The sequence below is a fragment of the Belonocnema kinseyi genome, chromosome 7 (genome assembly GCF_010883055.1).
Source record: "Belonocnema kinseyi isolate 2016_QV_RU_SX_M_011 chromosome 7, B_treatae_v1, whole genome shotgun sequence".
NCBI classification, from domain to species: domain Eukaryota; kingdom Metazoa; phylum Arthropoda; class Insecta; order Hymenoptera; family Cynipidae; genus Belonocnema; species Belonocnema kinseyi.
In genome coordinates, this window is record NC_046663.1 from 50,601,489 (window position 1) to 50,618,329 (window position 16,841).

The 16,841-nt window shown below is 28.4% G+C and overlaps 1 protein-coding gene across 1 annotated transcript in view; it reads left to right on the plus strand.

The window, feature by feature from the left end:
- The window catches only part of LOC117177007 (SCY1-like protein 2), a 126,391-nt gene extending 110,093 nt beyond the window's left edge, over window positions 1-16,298 (plus strand). The window contains exons 16-18 of the mRNA XM_033367456.1: window positions 5,855-6,102; window positions 12,277-12,524; window positions 16,250-16,298. Coding sequence (XP_033223347.1) covers window positions 5,855-6,102; window positions 12,277-12,510 — 482 coding nt within the window. The 3' untranslated portion in view covers window positions 12,511-12,524; window positions 16,250-16,298. The remainder of the gene's footprint in view (window positions 1-5,854; window positions 6,103-12,276; window positions 12,525-16,249) is intronic.
- The last annotated feature ends 543 nt before the right edge of the window (window positions 16,299-16,841 follow it).

The window sequence follows — 16,841 nt, forward strand, 5'->3', positions numbered from 1 at the left end:
CATTAAAAAAGTACTTAAATGTAGTCATGCTTAATGCACACTTCGTAAATATGTACAATTTTTAAATATTTTAATAATTGTACTTACTTTTTTCCTTCAATTCAAATATTACAACAGGATAACTTTTTTGTGAACTTAACCTTAGCAAATAAAGCCACCAATCAAAATAGTCAGAATTAACAGTAGAGCGAGGCCTAACTGCTTTATCATAACTTTTGTTAGATTTCCTCAAAGTCACATCGCGTCAGATTGATAGGTAATTATGAGAACCTCTGAGTCACGTGACACCCATTTGAATAAGTGTTTTATCACTTTCAATTTTTAATAATTTTTTTCTGTAGAATGACTCAACAGAAAAAAAATATAACGCACCTTCTGTTCGGATTAAAATTATGTATTAAGAAGTAGTTTATCTAAAATCGCGAAATAACCCTATTCTACAAAATTCGAATAAAGCCTCATAAGCTCCTTTACATCTAGAATATCTTTCAAAATTCCTTAAAAAATGATGAAATCCTTGAAAGCCTCTCAAATCCCACAAAATCAGATAAAGCTATTTTAAATACCCTTAAGTATTTAATACTTTTTGAAATCTCTCTAATTTTTTTTAAACTCAAATTTTTTTAACCTCTTGAAAGCTTCGAAAATTGCTTACAATCTTATGGAATCTTTTAATTCCTTTTAAAATGCTATGAATCTCTCAAGAATTGTAAAATTCCTTTGATCTTTGAAATATTTCAAATTTTATCTGAAATGTAATTAAAAGGAAATTCCATTTCGTTTCTCCCTGGAATCCTCTATAAATTCTTTGAATTCCCGTGAATGTCTTGGAATTTTTTAACATTTCCAAAAATTTCGTAAGAAATTTTGAAAACTATGAAATCCTCTAAAAACAGATAAAATTCCCAAAAAAAATTTGCAATCTTTTGAAGTCATTGAAATACTCTGAAATAATAAGAGGAATAATGAAGGAATTAAACTAAAATCAATCATTTTTATATGAACGGAATGAAGCAAGAATTAAGGGTCTTAAAGAATATAGGGTGTTGTAAAAAATTCCGAGGAATTTAATGTGATTTTAAAGAATTTTGTAGTATTATTGAGGTGGCTGTTGGACCGGGAAATGACAGTTATTGTTAACTTTTGAAATTATTAAATCATTTAGTTTAATGTAGGTAATTATCAAATATTTTACCCTATACATTTTTCATTTTATTTCTTTATTTTTAAGCCTACATTTTAAATTCAAAGAATTTTAAAATGTAGTTTCAGAAACCTATATAACTAAAAATAAACTCTTTTGAAATACACATTTTTTTTATTAAAAACGTTGAAAATTAAATTACTGAAATTTCGAACTTTATAAACTATTTTTAATTTTGAAATAAACTTTAAATTCTTAGATTCAGAATTAAAATAATTTACTGAATTTTAAATCTGATTCAAATTTTGTTTGACTCTCAAATATTCCATTTTTAATCCGCGGAATTTAAAATTTTTTAATTTAAAAAAAAGAACAGTTTTTTACATTTAGCAATAGTTAAATGTCCATTAAAACTTAGCAATTATAAATCAAATATTTAAACATAAATATTTTGAAACTAAATTGTTTGAAATAGAAAGCCTCGAATCGTAAAAATTTTACATTGTAACATTAAGTGTTACAATATTTTAATTTAATAGTTATAATGCTTAATTTTTATGTATGATTAAAAATTAAACAATTATTAACTTATAAATACTTGAAAGCCAAATAATTTAACTTCTAATTGAAAAAAAAGTTCAGTTTAAAGAAAATTTTTAATGCACCTAACTTAAATTAGTTTGAAATGATATAATTTGGAACATTTAAAAATGTATTGATTTGTTCTTCAATTCTGAGCATCAAAAGTAGTTGCGTGAAATTATATTTTTTAACTAAAAATCTTTAAACTGTTCAATTTGTACAAAATTCTAATTTCAATTTTTGCAGTTTTCGGCATTTAATTTTAAATTGATCAATTTGAAAAGTGTTCAAAGCTTCCATTTTATATATGTACATGATTTGACATTTAAATAAAAAAATCTGCATTGAAAAATTTTAAGGTCCAAATTTAAAAGATTAAGTTTCAAATATTTAAAAAGTTTGAAGAAATTTCACAATATTTAAGAGATTCAAAGGATATCTAAAGAAATTAAAAGATTCTATAAGATTTGAAGAAGTTTCCATAGGTTTGAAGGGATTTTAATAAAGTGGAGAGTTTTTCATGGATTTCGGAAGAATTTAAGGGGTTTTAATAGATTTAAGTAAATTTCAACGGATTTCAAAAATGTTATGAGTTGTAAAACTTTCAAGGTATTCTAAAGGGTTTCAAGGATTAAAAAGTATCAAAGATTTCAAGGGATTTTAAAGGGCTTTATATCATTTCGTGGATTTTAATGGATTGCAGAGGATTTCAAAGATTTGATTATGTTTGAAGGAATTTTGAATTATATAACAGATTTCCGAATATTTTACGCTATTTGATTGGAGTTTTTAAAAATTACTAGGGATTTCACCCGTTTTTGTGGATGTTATAAATTTCAAGTCACTTCAAAGGATTTTAAAGAGCTACTGGTATTTAAAAAAATTCCAAGCAGTTCAACGAAGTTTAAAATTTCTTAAGGGATTTCAAAGACTTTCAGATAATTTAAAATGATGTTTAAAAATGATCCAGCTATCAGTGATATTTAAAATATTTCAAGTGAATCCAACAGATTTCTAGAGAATTTTTGGGAATAAGTAAATGTAATAAAATTTAAAGGGACTTTCAAGGATCTGTAAGGATTTTAAAGGATTTCAAGGATTTCAAGAATTTGAGAGATTTCAAGGGATTTTCCAAAGAAAGTATAAGATTGCAAGGCATTTCTATGGATTTTGAGGGATTTAAAAAATTTGACGAGTTTTCCGGAAACGTTTAGAAAATCTTAAAAACAGATTACAGGATTTTTTGAAAGAATTTTAATGGGTTTCAATGCTTTTAGAGTCTATCTTGAATGTATTATATGAAGATTTGAAAAATCAAATAAGAACTTGAGTAGTTACAAAACATAATAATTTAAATAATTTTCTTAATTTAAAAAAATCTGTCAAGTTAATTAAAAAATGTCAAAAAGAATATAAAGATTTAATATTTGTAAAGGCAGACAAGGACAATTCAACTGTTGCAGCTAATAGAGATGGCTATAACAAAACTAAAAAAAAACAATATTCTGTATAAAAACATAACAACTGGTATGATTAACAATCTAAAATAAATGTAATAATATAGCTATGATATTAAATACAAAAATAAAAGATTCGTAAATTATCAATGCACATACTGTTAAAAAACATACAATAGTGTTATAGAAAAACAGTAATTGATTTATGAAAAATAGATGGGCACCTATGAACATTCTAAAAAAATGAATGTTCCTAAAATGCTTTCAATAGTTGCTTTAGATATTGTGTCAATGTTTGGAGCATCCCACTAGATCTTGCTTTAGATTGAATTGTTGAAAACCATATTTTAAATCATAACTTAACAAAAATAACTAAGAATGAATTTTGAATAGCCACTAGAACTGGTTTTAATAGTACTGTATTCTCTTTTAATAATCAATTCTATAAACATATATTAATTGTACCTATTGGTCCGCCTTTATCTCCAGTTGTTTTCGAATTATTATTATTATTATTGCTATTTAAGTAAATAACACGTTCGTTCCGCAACACTGCTCCGACCCAGGTTGCTGATCAATCTCTCTAGCAATCACCCCAAACGAAGAACCTCACGGAGTCGTTTTGTAAGGTTCTCCAGTTGGGTCCATTAATAGCCAAGGTCTTTGTTTCAGGCGTCATTCACTCTACTGACACTCTTTTTATTAACTATTTGCCGCCATAATTTCCTGTCCTGGCATACTTCTCTAGCTTCTTTTATGTCCATGCATTTTTTCATGCAGGCTCTCGTAGATTTGGAAAAAACATCTACACAGTGCATTAGTCTAATCATCCTTCTAAAACTTTTCTTAATGTGTTTATTTGTATAAAACCTTGTATTAAATTCATCCATAAATGCGGTTTATTAAAAAATTGGAAAAAAATCTTCTTCGTCTGGGACATCTTAAGGATGTACACTACGTACAATCAATCTCAAAAGTTGCCTATCTTTAAAATGATTTATAAAATCAACAAAAAGAGTTCCATTATTAATTTATGTAAATTTTGATGGAGGCTTCGAAGTACAATTTAGAAAAAAATAATTCAGGTTAAAATTGTTTGTTTAACAGTAGTTGTGTAAAGGTTTAGTTTTTCCTTTCTCTTTAAGTAAAAGTTGCAATTTTTATTCAATCCGAATGATTAAGGTCTGATTTTATTCTTCAAAGGATTCTCTAAATTTCTATTTGGGTTGATTTTATTTTTAAAAAATAATGCAGAAATCATAAGTTTGTATTATTATAAATAATCGTAGTTTAAATTTTAATTAACAGCACCAAAATAAAATTGTAGAGAATCTTTCAAAAAATAAAATGAGGTCTTGAGCATTAGAATTAAATAAAAATTGTAATTTTTCCCTACAGAGAAAGGAAAAACTAAACCTTTAAATAACTACTGTTAAATAAAAAAATTTAACCTGAATTATTTTTTTCTAAATTGTGCTTCGAAGCCTCCATCAAAATTTACATAAATTAATAATGGAACTTTTTTTGTCAATTATATAAATAATTTTAAAGGTAAGCAACTTTTGAGATTGATTGTACGTAATGTACATCCTTAATTACAATTCATATAATTTATTTTGTCATTAAATTGGTTTAATAACAGTATTATTTGATGGATGTGTCAAAATAAATGACATTAATTAAAATGAAGGAAACTGAAGTAAATTAAAAACAATATTAGTACTGCTGTAATTCGCAAAAACACCGTTAACTGTAAAAAAAGTCGGAAAATGCTTACGGCGTTTTCCACAATCATCTAGCCCTGAGATAAAAGATTTGTAATTCAAGAAAAGCCGTAAATGAATTTTCTATTAGTTACAAAATGCAAAATTAGTTTTTAGGCTCTGCATTTTTTATAATTAATAACGGTATGAAATCACAGAAGTTATATTGTTGAAAAATGTAATAGGTAAAAACTAATGTTAAAAAATTTGTTCTGTTGCTTAAGCTAAAAACAATTAGAATAGTTCGAAATTTTCAAAAGAAATTAATAGAATTTCATTAATGGCCAAAAAGGTGTTCCTCCTGATCTAATTATTTTTGTTAAGATCATATCATCATAATTTATTGAAGCTTTAAAATTGGTTTGATTTATTATTTGATATTTTAATTTATGTAAAACGTAGTAATTTCTTTCAGACTTGACATCTAAAGAAAGTATTTTGTAATATTATATTCGATTTTTGCTAATACTTAATACATACGGATTTATGTAAATATAATGAATAAATAAACAAAATAAATAAATAAACTTCTTAAACATGAACGTTAAAGAAGTTCATTAAAAAATATCAATGTTTATTTAAAAAACAACATTGCCTTAGATCATTCTTAATTGAAGAAGAAAGTCACTTTTAGCTTCGAAACTTTGTCTGGTGTTACTTATTGGACCAAATGTAAATGTTGCAATAAAGTTTATCATATGTGAAACTCGGAGAATAAAACTAGAATTTCTGAACTCAAAAGAGATTTTTGAAACTGGAAATTTAAATACAAGTTTGTTCTCAAAATGCTTGGAACTTAATCGATATTTCGATTTTGAATTTAGAAATATTGAAATATTAACTGTCAAAAAATTCTGAAACTAGAATTTTTCTCAAAGATGGCCAAAACACTTATTCTTCCATTCTAGGAATGTTTGGAAGCTGGTGGTTCGGTTCAACATCATCCACGAATGACAATAACTTCCTGAGGGTGGCAAATACCTTCACATGCCGTCGTCTTTCCGACAATACCCTGATGACACCAAAAATTCGCATAGCACCATCATGTGCGAGTTCTCCAGGTGGTACCCCTGGTGGAGGATTGCCAATTCGACGACATTCTAGTACTGGTCCTCAAGAACGACGAGGTTCGAACATCAATCTTTCACCACCCACGGTAAGGTTCTTTCGAGTAAATATAATTTGGAATCTTTTTATGGGGGTTTCACAGCCCTGAGCAGGAACTTTTAGTTCTGAGGTCGATTTTCTATCGCTTATAACATCTAAACACAAATTTAGTTTGAGAAGAATTATATGGTCGTCCAGAATTCGATGGAAGATATTTAGAATCCCAAAAAATTCGTATTTTACCAGAAACATCTACGATGCAAAATCTTGGTCAAGCAGAACTAAATGAAGTTGTAATATTAAAGTCGGCAAATAAAATGACGAAGTAAAGATCTTCTTCTTTTGCTCATAACATTTTTTATTATTATACGCTGTTATATTATTAAAAATTTGTTTAGAAATAATGTTTCTGAAGTTTCTTCTCAACTTTTAATTCTACTAAGAAAATTTTACAAATTTCTTTTCAATGCTCGTCATCAATCAATGTTAATTATTATTTTATCATTGCACTTGGCCAAGTTTTTACATTGTAAATTTTTTTGGCCAACCTGCACTACACTCTAAACAAAATATAACACGAAATTTACAAGTAGCTTGAAATAAGATTTGATATGAAATTTAAAACTAGTTGCTATAACAGACACTAAATGCAAGCATTTTTTAAATTTTTATTTCAATAGCCAGAATTTTTTGGCACGCGTTGACACAGGCGGACATAAAATACATTATAATTTTTTTCGATTTTTCATGCATATCTCTCCCAAATTTATTCGACTTTACAAAATAATTTGTTTAAAAATATTATGTGAGTGTACATTTTATTCGGAATCGTCAATATTAGGCAAATCGAATTGACACGCAACTTTTCTCTTCATAGTTAGCTATAAAATACAAATAATTTACATTTTTATCAAACCCATAGTCTGTTTTATAGGGTCTCAAAAACTCCATAATTGGAAAATTGGGTTTTCCGAGTTTCTGACGCTAATTATGATTTTTTTTATCGTTTTTTAAATACAAATTGTTTCCAATACATGAAATACCACTTTTTACACATAAGATTTTCACATATTATTTAAACAATTTATCAGTGTGGCTAGCAATTTTTTTTTAGATTAGAGTTGAAAAGACGTGGTTTTTCAAAATCCTTTTACTAAATATCAACTTTTAAGATGAAGCGAGACAATACTTAATTAAATTAAACAAAAATAATTTTTTGCCCAATTTATTATTATTTGTAATAATGTTCTCTTAGAATAATGCTAGAAAGTTGAAGTTCAAAAAAAATTCTACCTTTTTTCACTTCTCAATTAAAGTGAGGTAATAATTAATTTTAGTTAACAAAAGTAATTATTAAATTTTTAAAAATTATTTTTAATTATGCTAGAATGTTCCGTTTTTTGTTGAGTGTTTAACTTTTTTTCACATTTCACATCAAGCACGGTAACAATAAATGAAATGAAACAAACATAATTGTTTGAACAAATCATTATTGTTTGTAATGATCTTCTCTTAGATAATTACTAGAAAGTGGCGGTTTTTCCTGAAATGTTTAAGTTTGCTCAGGCTTTTCAGTTTTGAAAATATAATTAATAAATAATAGAGAGACTCATTATTTAAACAATCATTTTTCTGTGAATATATTCTTCTGAAATCAAAGAGATATTGGAAATTTTCTTGAAATTTTCTATATGCATAATACTAAATATAAACTTCGCTTGAATTAATCACTAAGAGCCTTTTTTTAAATTAATATTAAAATCTATTACTTTTTCCTGGCTAAAAAGCCAAAAATCATATTTCTTTGATTTAATTAATTATTATCACACTCTAAGTGAAAAAGTTTTCAAAAAATAGACAATTTAGAAAAAGTCGCAACCGTCTAACATTTCTCGAAGAGAACATTATTAAAAATAATAATTAATTCTCCAAAAAATTATGTTCTTCAACATGAATTAAAGAGTACCTCACTCTAATTGAGAAGTAAATAAAAAGTAGACAAACAGTAGAAAATGTTGGAAAAAGTGCAACTTTCTAGCATTATTCTGAGAAAATATTATTATAAATAATGATGAATTTATTTGAAAATGATTTATTTTTGTTTAAGAATCCTATAAAGCAGATTTATAAGGGCAATATTTAAAAAAATAATTATTATTTGTATTTTCTAGCTAATTGTAAAAAGAAATGTTGAGTTTCAGCTCGCTTAGTATGTTGACGGTTTTAAATAAAATTCAGAAAATTTCTTTTTTTTTTAATAAAAATTACATGTTTAACTTCAAAAGGCTTTCGAAGCAACTACGCATTTTTTAAAGAACAAAAGACCAAATTTATTTTTGTGTTGATTTAAACAAATTTGGTGGCAATATCCATGAAACTTCAGAAAAAATTGGGTTCACCCTCGTTTAGGTACTGTTATTATTAAATTAAATTTTATATGATGAAATATATAAAATTTTTCAAAGCGACGATAATATTATAATTGCTTGGAACATAGCGTGGCGGAAAAATTTGTACAAAAAAGTATAAAAAGATAAAACTGTTCTTATAAACAAACAAATTCAATACATTACAACAAAAATTACAGAGAAGTAGAACTTTTGTCTATTATTTTGATGAATTTTGCACATTTCTGTATATTGTTTTAGTTTATTGTAGTTTTACTCTCCAACAATAATTCAGAAAAATGTAAAACTGCAGGAATTTACACGTTTTGCCGATAAGAAAAAATTTTTTACACCTAGGATTACAATCCTGCCCTAAAAATTTAAATTTAAAAAAAATAGGGCTTGAAACATTCAAAAAGAGCGTTTTTAGCCATTTTTGAAAAATTTTAGAGCTGAACCATGACGTGCTACAAACTTCGCTGATATCAGAAATTAAAAAATTAAATAAGCCCTTTCAAATGAGATCTATGTTAAATTAATTGCATGCAAATACGATCAAATTTTGAAAGAATGGTCCGCAATATTGGATCCGCCATTTTGAATTTTTTAAACCTAACTGCATTTTCGTAATCAGCAACTCTTAAACCCTCTAAAAGCACTGCGAATTTTGTTATACCTGGGCGTGGGTGTAAGTATGTTAAAATCCTTTCCGTTTTCATTTTCTTCCTTTACCCCTTGACAAAAATACACCCCCCCCCGCTTTAAGGGCGCATGTGAATAATTTAACATAGGGCATTCACAGTGTGACGAAAAAATAACTATTTTCTCATGAAAACCCGACTTGAAAGAACCCTAAATACTTTTTTTTTTAATTCCGACAAAACGACGAGTGGTGTATTTTACTTAAAAGATTATAATGTATGAACATTGAAGAAAAAATTTACGAACAGCGGTTTTGGAAATAAAATAAACATGTTATTTACTAAAATGGACTGTCGGAACCCCTCAAGAAATTATCTGTATTGCTACCATTCGAGAAAAATAAAGCCTTTCTGGGCCACCCCAATTCATTGTTCTGTAGAGAAAATAGAATCCGGTATTTTTTCTTTTATTATTTGCGTGCTTGGAGGGGCATGAATATGTCTTAAATTTTGTTTTTTTCTCAACATTATTCAATTTAACCTAACAATATTAGACAGAATAGCAAATTGCTCAAAATTTTATTTATCCTAATTGTCAATTAGACTAATTTTAATTTTGCCGAATTATAATTTTACATCATTTTTATAATTCCGAATTACTATTTGATATAATTTTCATTTTTTAGATTTATTATGTTTCATCAATAAATTGGAAATTTAGGACGAAAAAAATTAGAGGAATTTTCTGTTCTGTCTAAAGATTTGAGGTAAAACAAATATTGAGAAAAATTGCATTTTTGTCGACAAATTAATTTTCAGACAAGAATATTTAGTCGATTTGGACGTGTTTTTATTTAAGGTCTTTAAATTTGGAAAAAATTTGTGTTTGGAAATTTTTCATAAAAAATTTGTTTAGAAATTGCTTATTTAACAGCAAAATTGACAGTTTTTTTTTTGAGAAGTTTAATTTCCTTCAAAAGAGTTTGTAATTTATTAAACATGGTTTCATATATGTGCCAAAACTATCTAGAAATAATTTCCAGTTGATAAGAAAAAAAATGGTTTATTACGTTATAAAATAATTTTTTTTAAAAGTTCTTTTTAGGGATTGACAATGTTTAGCTAATTTAAACCCAATTTTTTAGTATGAAATATGAGGCAAATCAATGTCTTATTACGATTAATTGCAAATAAATTATACGTGGCAATTGTTTAAACAATTTTTATAAGTAAATTCGCAGTTCGGATATTTTTCAACGAATAGGGTAAAGTTTGTTTATGGAATTAACTAAGAATACGTTTCCGATGACTCTTTGCTATAATACTTTACAAATTTAGAAGAATTAATAATTGTTTAAGCAACGTACATAAACTAATTCAGGGTTTGGCTATGTTTTAACGAATGTGTTCAGTTTCTTTTTTTCGAAATCAACAATAATGTCGTTTCAATAAGTCTGTTTTTGTAATGTAGAAATTTGCAAGAATTATTAATTGTTTAAAGAATTCCTATTAACAGATTCAGATTTTGTTTATTTTTTAACAAAAATTTCAATTACTGTTGACGGAATTGACTAATAATGTCTTTCCGATTACTATTGGCAATCACTCTTCTTTTGTTCGTAATAATTATTGAAATAATGAATGATTGCTGTCGATTGTTTAGAAAATATCATATCAAAGAGTCATCGAAAAGACATTCTTAGTCAATTCCGTGAATAAAAATTAATCCTATTAGTTGACTAGTCATTTCGCGTAGATTTTGGGTCGCTGAAACCGAACCTGGAAATAGAAATGCTTTATAACCTCAGGTTAAATGGTCATATGTCAGTAAAAATTAAAATATCGGGAAAAATTCAGTTTCATTTTAAAGAGGAAGGCTTATTCTTTAAGATGCATTGAACAGTTTTGAAAAAAAAATCCACTAACAATCCTATATAACCTCAAAAATAGGTAAAAATCGTGTTTTTTGCACATTTAGGTTATGATACCTCAAAAACCTGAGTTGATTGAGCATTCCTATTGCCAGATTCGTTTTCAGTGACCCAAAATCAACGCGAAATAATTATTCATGTTCAATCCAAGAGATTCATGTCGACTTATGTAATCATCGGAAATACGTTTGAAAACGATTTTGAATTTGTTTATAAAAATTATTTTAATAATGAATATTTCTGGTAAATTTGTATAGCATTATAGCAAAGATTCACCAAAAAATATCCTTAGTTAATTCCGTACAAAACGTTTAGTATATTAGTTGAAAAATATTCAAAGTCTGAAATTGTTTAAAATTATTTAAAAAGTTGTCCAATATCATATCTTCTAAATGAATCTTAATAGAAAAATTATTCCTATCACATTTTATACAAAAACTCTGATTTTGAAAGAGCTAAAAATCGCAAATAGAGACAAATGAGTTTTGTTTATTAACTTTTTAATAACGTAATAAACAATTTTTTCCATTATTATAACCCATTGCAAATAAATATTGATGTCATAAGATTAATAATCCCCTAGTAACTGTGTGTGTTGTTGGATGAAGAGGAGAAAAAAAGGATGTGAGGAAGTATCCACTTAACAGTTGAGGGAAAGGTGTTTGCGTTGTTATAGACCTTTATATTTGATTTGATATAATATATTTAAATAGATAACGAAAACTACTTATTAGGCTCTAGGTTTTAAGGGTTTCGTAGCCCCGGGAAAAGACCTCTATACTTTCGGTTGGGTGTCGGTTCGTCGTACTTTTTGTCCGGGAGGGCAATTTAGGGGAATTAAGGTAATGTACGAGCTGGGGAAGCAAGGGAAGTTGGCGAGTGGGAAGTAGGAGCTAGTAAAAGTAGAGAAAGAGATGGGAAGTAGGAGGTAGGAGAAGCAGAGGAAGAGATGGGATGTAGGAGTTTGGTGAAGTATAGGAAGGGACGGGAGGTAGGAGGTGTAAAAATTAGAGGTAGGGTTGGGAAGTAAGAGGTGGGAAAAGTAGAGGAAGGGATGGTAAGTTGGAGGTGAGAGAAATAGAGGAAGGGATAGACTCGAACGACTTAAAGGACGTCTTACAGGCTACGAAACCCTTTTTTGTAGGCGCGCGATGCCTATTTTGACTAAGTTTTGTTTGATATGAATTGAATGAAACATGACCCTTACATGATGATTGAAATCTATGAATTTTGTGCAATTGTGCATCCCGTCGATACTTCCCAGGGTGGAATGCCGATCACAAGTAGCAGCGTTCCTTACCTTCTGAGCTCGAGTATGAACAGTATTCGTGGGTCTCGGCGACCCTCAGTTTCATCAAATGCATCACAGCAAGGAATTCTCCAGCAATCTATTAGTGGCATGGTAAGACAACTACCCCCCATCTGCCTGAACCTGAATGGACCACCACAACCAACACTCTCTCCATCACTCCAGCCATCGGGACAGCCTTCCCACTGACCCTTGGTTACAGTGTAAGGATCTCTCTGTTCCTTTGCCAACCAATTCTCTCGAGTACGATGATGTCTGATACGTACTATGCGATAAACACTGCTCTCTGTCTCTGCCTCTGTATTCTGTCTCAGCTTCCTTGCCTTCTCGCAGTTTGCATCTGCTCGTGATTAAAATCAATAAGCACGTGACTATATTACATACATATATATGCTATCGAAAGATGCACGAGGAGGTGAAAAGCTTCGTTCCATCTAAGACGATGCACCGAGTGTTAAGCTGAAGACTTGTTGCAAAAACTCATCTGGAAGTACAATAACATAACACTGGGATTTCACGAATATAGACACTTTTTTATTTTTGTAGGTTTTTATTTTATCCAATAATATAAACGTTCCATTCCGTTCTTTGTGTGAAAACTCAGAAGTTTTTCATTGACAGTAACGAAATGGAACGAAAATTTTGTCTCAGTCTTCTATTTTTCAAAATCTTATTCTAATAGAAGGATTTTAACTCCAATGATTCATCAAATGAATCCTTTCATAAATCTTGATACTTTTGTATTCTTTTTAAATACTAAAAAATCTAAAAAAACTAACTAAAATTTTCAAAGACTTTCGTTTGGTTTCCAAAAACTGAAACCAAAAGGAGAAACACTTGTAGTTTCTTTCCTAGAGATTTAGATGAAATTACAAGACCTACATTTTTTGAACTGAGAAGGAAAACAAATTGTATCTTGGCACAATCGATACCTCCATGTTAAAAGAACCTCTCTCGGAATCAATGTCTAAAACGACCACTTTAGTGTTGGTCGTCTAAACTGACCTCTTTGAATTTTGAAATTGTACCAATCCATTTATTTCAAACAGGCAGTAAGCCCCTGGTAGGTTTTGTAATTAATATTACCAAGTACAGTATATTAATTGGAATTATTCAGAATTACCATTGAATTTGTTTGAATTCTTTTAAATTCTTTGATCTGATTTGATTCTGGATTTCTTGGATTATATTAAAGTTCTTGGTTTCCTAGAAGTCCCTTGAAGTCTTTGAAATGCTTGAATTCCAAAAAGTCAGGTTATCATTAAAATGAAGGGAATACGGATAATTTAAAGAACTCAGGCAATTTATAGAATTCAAGGAATGTACAGAATTCAAGGCATTTCTAAAATTGGGCCAGAATACTGAATTTACAGAATTATGTTCACAGAATTAAGGGAATTCAAGAAATTTACAGAATTCTATGAATCATAGAAATTCCCAGAATTAAGAGAATTTGCAGACTTACGCCAATTCATAAAATTACGCGAAATCGCAGAATTAGGAGAATTTACAGAATCAGAAAAATGCACAAAATTAGGAGAATTCACAGAACTAGCAGAGTTAGCAGAATTTACAAAATTCACGACGGTAAAAAAATTCAAGAAACTTACAGAATTAAGGAAATACATGTGATTTAGGTAATCTATAGAATTTAGGGAATTTAAAGAATTAAGAGAATAATTGGGAATATGAGAATTTACATAATTCAGCAGGTATCAAGAAAGAAATGAAAATCTAAAAGCGTTATATTTTGTATTAATATTGAAACGCTTTAAATTATTCTTAAAATTCTTGAATTATGAAAATTCACATAATGAAACGAATTCAAATAATTAACAGTTTCCAGGGAATTCTGAGAATTTAGGCAATAAGCAGAATGAATAGGATTTACAGAATTCACAGAACTACCCAGATTCACAAAATTAGGTAATTTCAAGAAATAATAAGGACTTTAAGGAATATAGGAAATTCCCAGAATTCAAGGAAATTACGGAATTCATGGAATTCACAGAACTCAGATAATTCATAAAATATGAGGATTAACATAATTCAGAACATTTCAAGGAAGATGAAAAATTTGAATAAGTTATTTTAAATATTAACTTTGAATTCCTTGGAAATCTTCTAAATTTTCTTAATCCCTTGCCATATGTTGAAGTTCTGGGTATTCCTAGAAATCCTTGAATTTAGAAAGTTCAAGGAATTGAGTAAATGGAGGTAATTAAGGGAATTCAGAGAATTCCCTTAATTACAAGAAAGGTTACAAGAAAGAAAGGTTACAAGAATTAACAAGAATTAAAAATTCTTTAAAATGCCCTGAATCCCTTTCTCTATTTTGCAGTTTTTTGGATTCCTCGAAGTCCTTGAGATCCTTAAATTCAGGAGAGTAACGCAATTAAACAAAATCCAGAGAATTAACGGAATTCAGAGATTTTACGAAATTCAAAAATTCACAGAATTTTAGGACATCAGAGAATTCAAACAAATATAAATGATTAAAAAATAATTCTTAGTAATATTTTTTAACATGGAGATATAGAAAAATTAAATTTGTTTGAAATTTCCTTGATCTTTTTTGTTCCTAGCATTAGAATTTTTCTAGTTAACTTTTTATTCAAGAAACAAGTATTTATCAATAATAATTAATAAACTTAATCGTTTTTAACTCTATTATAAAAAATTAAAATTGCACCATTTTTTTCAAAAGAAAATAAGGGTTAAAAATGAGAAGATCCCAGTGTCATGAAATTATTTCCAGAATATTTCTGTGTTTTAAAATTGTTGTTGTATCAAATCATGTCATTAAATTAACAATTCATCAAAAATGTCAACTTATCAACCATTTTACTCTCCTCCTAACATACTAGTTACAATTTTCTGTAATTATTTAATGAATTTATAAAAATATTACAGAAAACAAGGCTTTTCTAAGAAGATAAAATTTTTCAGTTACAGGGCTAAATGATTGTATTGCAGTAATCGTTGATTAAAATTTACTTAAATATTGAGCTATAATTTATGTAGTCAAAATTCAGGCCAAGTCTGGGCTTTGTCTTAAGTATTACATCATATACAATATATAATATTATATATATTTTTATTTATAATATTATCTATAATATTGAACATTGATTCGAAATAAAAGGAAACGTAGATTTTATTCGGAAATGCTAGAGAGAAATTATTGTACAGAAGAGATCTCCATTATCCCCTGTGCCCTATCACTCCATAAAACTAGATTAGATTACATCTTTTCTTTAGTTTAATTATTATCAGATCAATTGTAATAAATCTTTACACTTTTTTATTAAAATTTTTAATAAAATACAATTTCTATTAAAAGTTTTAGTAAAACTCATTGTTTTGTTTCCTGTATTTAGTCCCATAAAAAGTGTTGCATTTTTTCCTTCTATTCAGTGAAAGTATAGAGTTCTAATTTCTGTCATTTGGATTTCCCTTCATTGTCTCTGTCTCAACTTTCAATTTGTGGACAATATTTAGAATTTGCTGCTTTCTTTATTTGAAATCAAATGTCAGTTTACTATCATTGAGTTCAGAAAGCATTGAACTTGGATTTGTTCAGTTTTCAAGTGCAACTGATGACTTGTGCATGAACGCTTTCGAAGGCAGCACTGCTTCAGGAGTGATGCCTCTGCTTTTTTCTGATTGATTAATATATTCAAGGACAGCACTTATCAAAATATAATTTTTTTTAGTCACTTCTGATAATTTTTGTGGAGGAGTGTAATTCTAGTTTTTTTCGAAATTTCTAAAAAAATGAATTCAAAAATCGAGAATCTACTTTTCCACAGGAACTATCAGAAACGAAGACTTTAAAAGATAATTTCAAAATGTGCAAAGTTTGGACCCTTTTTTTCTAAGTTTCACTAATGTCTTTGGATTTTTTATTTGATAATTTTTGTTCCAGTACCAACTGTTCTCTGGACGGTCTTAAGCCCTCGGATTTGGAGAGAAATCGCAGAAGTCCTTCACTGACCTCGTGAGGGTTCGACCGAGCCGGAAGTGAGAACATCCTTTCATTTTCGTCAAGATACAATTGAAAGGCTTCTCTATAATTCCGGCTCCGAATTTAATACGAAAGTAAAAAATGAGTAAAGAAAAGAAAGGAATAATAATAGAAGAAAGGAAATCAAGACAATGATCCTTCAAAAGAGAAAACAACCCAAAAGAGGGCTTACTAAAAAGAAATAAATCTATCAAAAAGGACTGATTCTAATCAAAGTGAAAGTACCCGAAAAAGAGTTTTTCGTAGGACAAAGGCGTCCTGACTCAACCCTGTTCAAAAAAGGCCCTTCTTGTCCCACTATGACCCCCCTCGGATTATTTTTTAAGTCTTTATAAAGGGTATCAAGAATTTCTACGACGAGGGAATTCACATTGAGTGAGGTCTATTACTTAATGATAATCATGCAAAGAATTCTGAATTTTACTGCGAATATCCGTAATATGAAAAGATTGAATAACAATCGTGTAATTAGCGGTTTAATTACGTTCCTAAT